This window comes from Trichechus manatus, unplaced genomic scaffold, assembly GCF_000243295.1.
Source record: "Trichechus manatus latirostris isolate Lorelei unplaced genomic scaffold, TriManLat1.0 scaffold00141, whole genome shotgun sequence".
Lineage (NCBI taxonomy): Eukaryota > Metazoa > Chordata > Mammalia > Sirenia > Trichechidae > Trichechus > Trichechus manatus.
Genome location: NW_004444077.1, coordinates 2597300 through 2600150, shown reverse-complemented (window position 1 = coordinate 2600150; position 2851 = coordinate 2597300). Strand labels below are relative to the sequence as shown.

At 36.6% G+C, this 2851-nt stretch overlaps 1 protein-coding gene across 1 annotated transcript in view; it reads right to left on the bottom strand.

Moving 5' to 3' along the window:
- SESN3 (sestrin 3) overlaps nt 1-2851 on the bottom strand; it is a 66327-nt gene that overhangs the window by 18970 nt on the left and 44506 nt on the right. The window contains exon 3 of the mRNA XM_023739851.1: nt 578-832. Coding sequence (XP_023595619.1) covers nt 578-832 — 255 coding nt within the window. The remainder of the gene's footprint in view (nt 1-577; nt 833-2851) is intronic.

Below are 2851 nucleotides of genomic sequence, written 5' to 3'. Positions count from 1 at the left end.
ATTCAAACATTTTTAGAAGGGCAATATTTATGCTTCAGTTATAAATACTGAAATTTAAAAAGTAACTTATAAGTGTAGATACACATAATCTAGAATTATATTAACTGGTATATACTAAATTATGTTATAGTTTTCAAGAAAATTATGCAGCCTCAAATTTTCTACTTTCTACTGTCATGAAATATATTTTCTATTGGTTGTTCCAGTGTCTCACAGACATGAATTTTACATTGTTCTGGGATTTGCTGTTCAAAGGGTGTAACATTAAAAGCCTGTGATCACTAGAACGTATCATTGTTTTGGTCTATATAATTTGTAATAATATCTATTTGCTTTAAATAAGCCTCTTTAAGACAAACCAGAACTTCAAGTACCAGTTAAATTTTTACAGTGATAAAAATTATGTGCACTGGTTTGTACATGTTAAAAAACTGTTGAAATGGCAAATGTTTTGATATACATTTTTCTACCATAATAAAAAATTTATGCAAAAACAGTTCAAGTATATAAGATCCTTTTAATTAGAGAATAAATTCCTTCTAGAAAGCAAAAATAGTAAAGAAAACATAGTTTAAAAAAAGTCAATAAAACAAACCCCAAAGTTGCTGCCTGTAAGGGATGCATTCTCTATGTTGTTGTCATTGGCGAGATCACAAACGCAGAAATTGTTGACTGATATTAGCCTGACTCCATTGGAGATTTCTGGATCTCTCTCTGGATTGATGCCACTACCAAAAACAAAGCTTGCCAAGGCATGATAATGTGCCAGTAGGACCACGGCATGTACCAGTTCTGGCAGAGACCAATTATTTTCTCCAGTTTTGACAAGTTTCTGAAATGAGAAAGCAGGTAAGAGTAAATGTGAAAATCACAGAATGCTATGAAGGAATTTAAAAAAAAACATGGAAAATCTACCAAATTTCATATACCCATTCATAGCAGTAAAACTTAAAACCCTCTTCTAAAAATGTTTCATACATTAAATATATGGCTTTGGTTAAACAATGCTGCATTCGAATGATCAAACCTAACAATAAAATTATGTGTGGCTTCTTTTATTAAATCCCTTATATATACAACAGAACTTTGGCTTCTGAAGCATCTTTATATATTATGCTATTTTAATAAGATACTTGAAAGAATCACAGAACACTGAGGCTAGAAGGGATATTAAAGATTGTCTGGCAAAACCATTCATTTAATGTTTAACTTTTTTTTTTTTGGAAACTTTGTTCCATAAAGTCACATAAAAATCCAATTTAGTAAGTCAAATTTTGGTTAAATTTTAGATATTCTCTCTGATGGAGAAAGACACTACAGCAGATAATAGAAACTGTAGAATACAACCTCACATTTGAAAAAGAACATAAAAAATTCAAAGCATGTTCTTTTTTTTTATTGTGCTTTAAGTGAAAGTTTACAATTCAAGTTAGTTTCTCATATAAAAATTTATACACACATTGTTATGTGACCCTAGTTGCTCTCCCTGTACTGTGACAGCACACTCCTCCTTTCCACCCCTGATTTCTCATGTCCATTCAACCAGCTCCTGACCCTCTCTGCCTTCTCATCTCGCCTCTGGACAGGAGCTGCCCGTTTAGTCTCATGTATCTACTTGAGTTAAGAAGCACACTCTTCATGAGTATCATTTTATCCCATAGTCCAGTCTAATCTTTGTCTGAAGAGTTGGCCTCGGGAATGGTTTTAGTTTTGGGCTAACAGAGAGTCTGGGGGTCATGTCTTCTGGGGTCCCTCCAGTCTCAGTCAGACCATTAAGTCTGGTCTTTTTTACCAGGATTTGAGTTCTGCACCCTACTTTTCTCCTGCTCCATCAGGGACTCTCTGTTTTGTTCCCTGTCAGGGTGGTCATCGGTGGTAGCTGGGCACCATCTAGTTCTGGTCTCAGGCTTATGGAGTCTCTGGTTTATATCAAAGCACTTTCTTATATGCAATTGTATGACTTGATAAAACTGCCATAGAGCTTTCCAATGTCTTTGCCAATCTCATTAAACCTGACAGGATAGTCAATACTCATCACCTCTAATTTCTTACCCCACATTCATTCTCATTTCTTTCTTCATTATAATCTGGTTGTTTTTTTCAGCCGAACTCCTGAAGCTACATTCATTAATGTTACACATGACCTCCAAATGGCCAAATCAGTTCTTTTTAGTCCTTCATTGTTGCTGTTAGGTGCTGTCAAGTCATTTCTGACTCATAGTGACCTTATGTACAACAGAACAAAGTTCAACTGAAACCAGTCCACCATGGGTGACCCTTATTGTATTTTTTTTTTTTAAATTGTGCTTTAGATGATGGTTTACAGAGCAAATCAGTTTCTCATTAAACAATTAATACACGTTGTTCAGTGACATTGGTTGCCAACCCCGCAACGTGTCAACACTCTCCCCTTCTCAACCTTGGGTTCCCCATTTCCATTCGTCCAGATTTCCTGTCCCTTCCTGCCTTCTCATCCTTGCCTCTGGGCTGATGTGCCCATTTAGTCTCATATACATGGTTGAACTACGTGTATTATTGTTTGTTTTATAGGCCTTGTCCAATCTTTGGCTGAAGGGTGAACCTCAGGAGTGACTTCAGTACTGAGTGTCTGGGGCCATACTCTCAGGGTTTCTCCAGTCTCTGTCAAACCAGTAAATCTGGTCTTTGTGAGTCAGAATTTTGTTCTACATTTTTCTCCAGCTCTGTTTGGGACCCTCTGTTGTGATCCCTGTCAGAGCAGTTGGTGGTGGTAACTGGGTAGCATCTAGCTGTGCTCGCCTCAGTCTGGTGGAGGCTGTGGTACATTGGACTAATCTTTCCCTTGTGTCTTTGGTTTTCTTCATTATCCCTT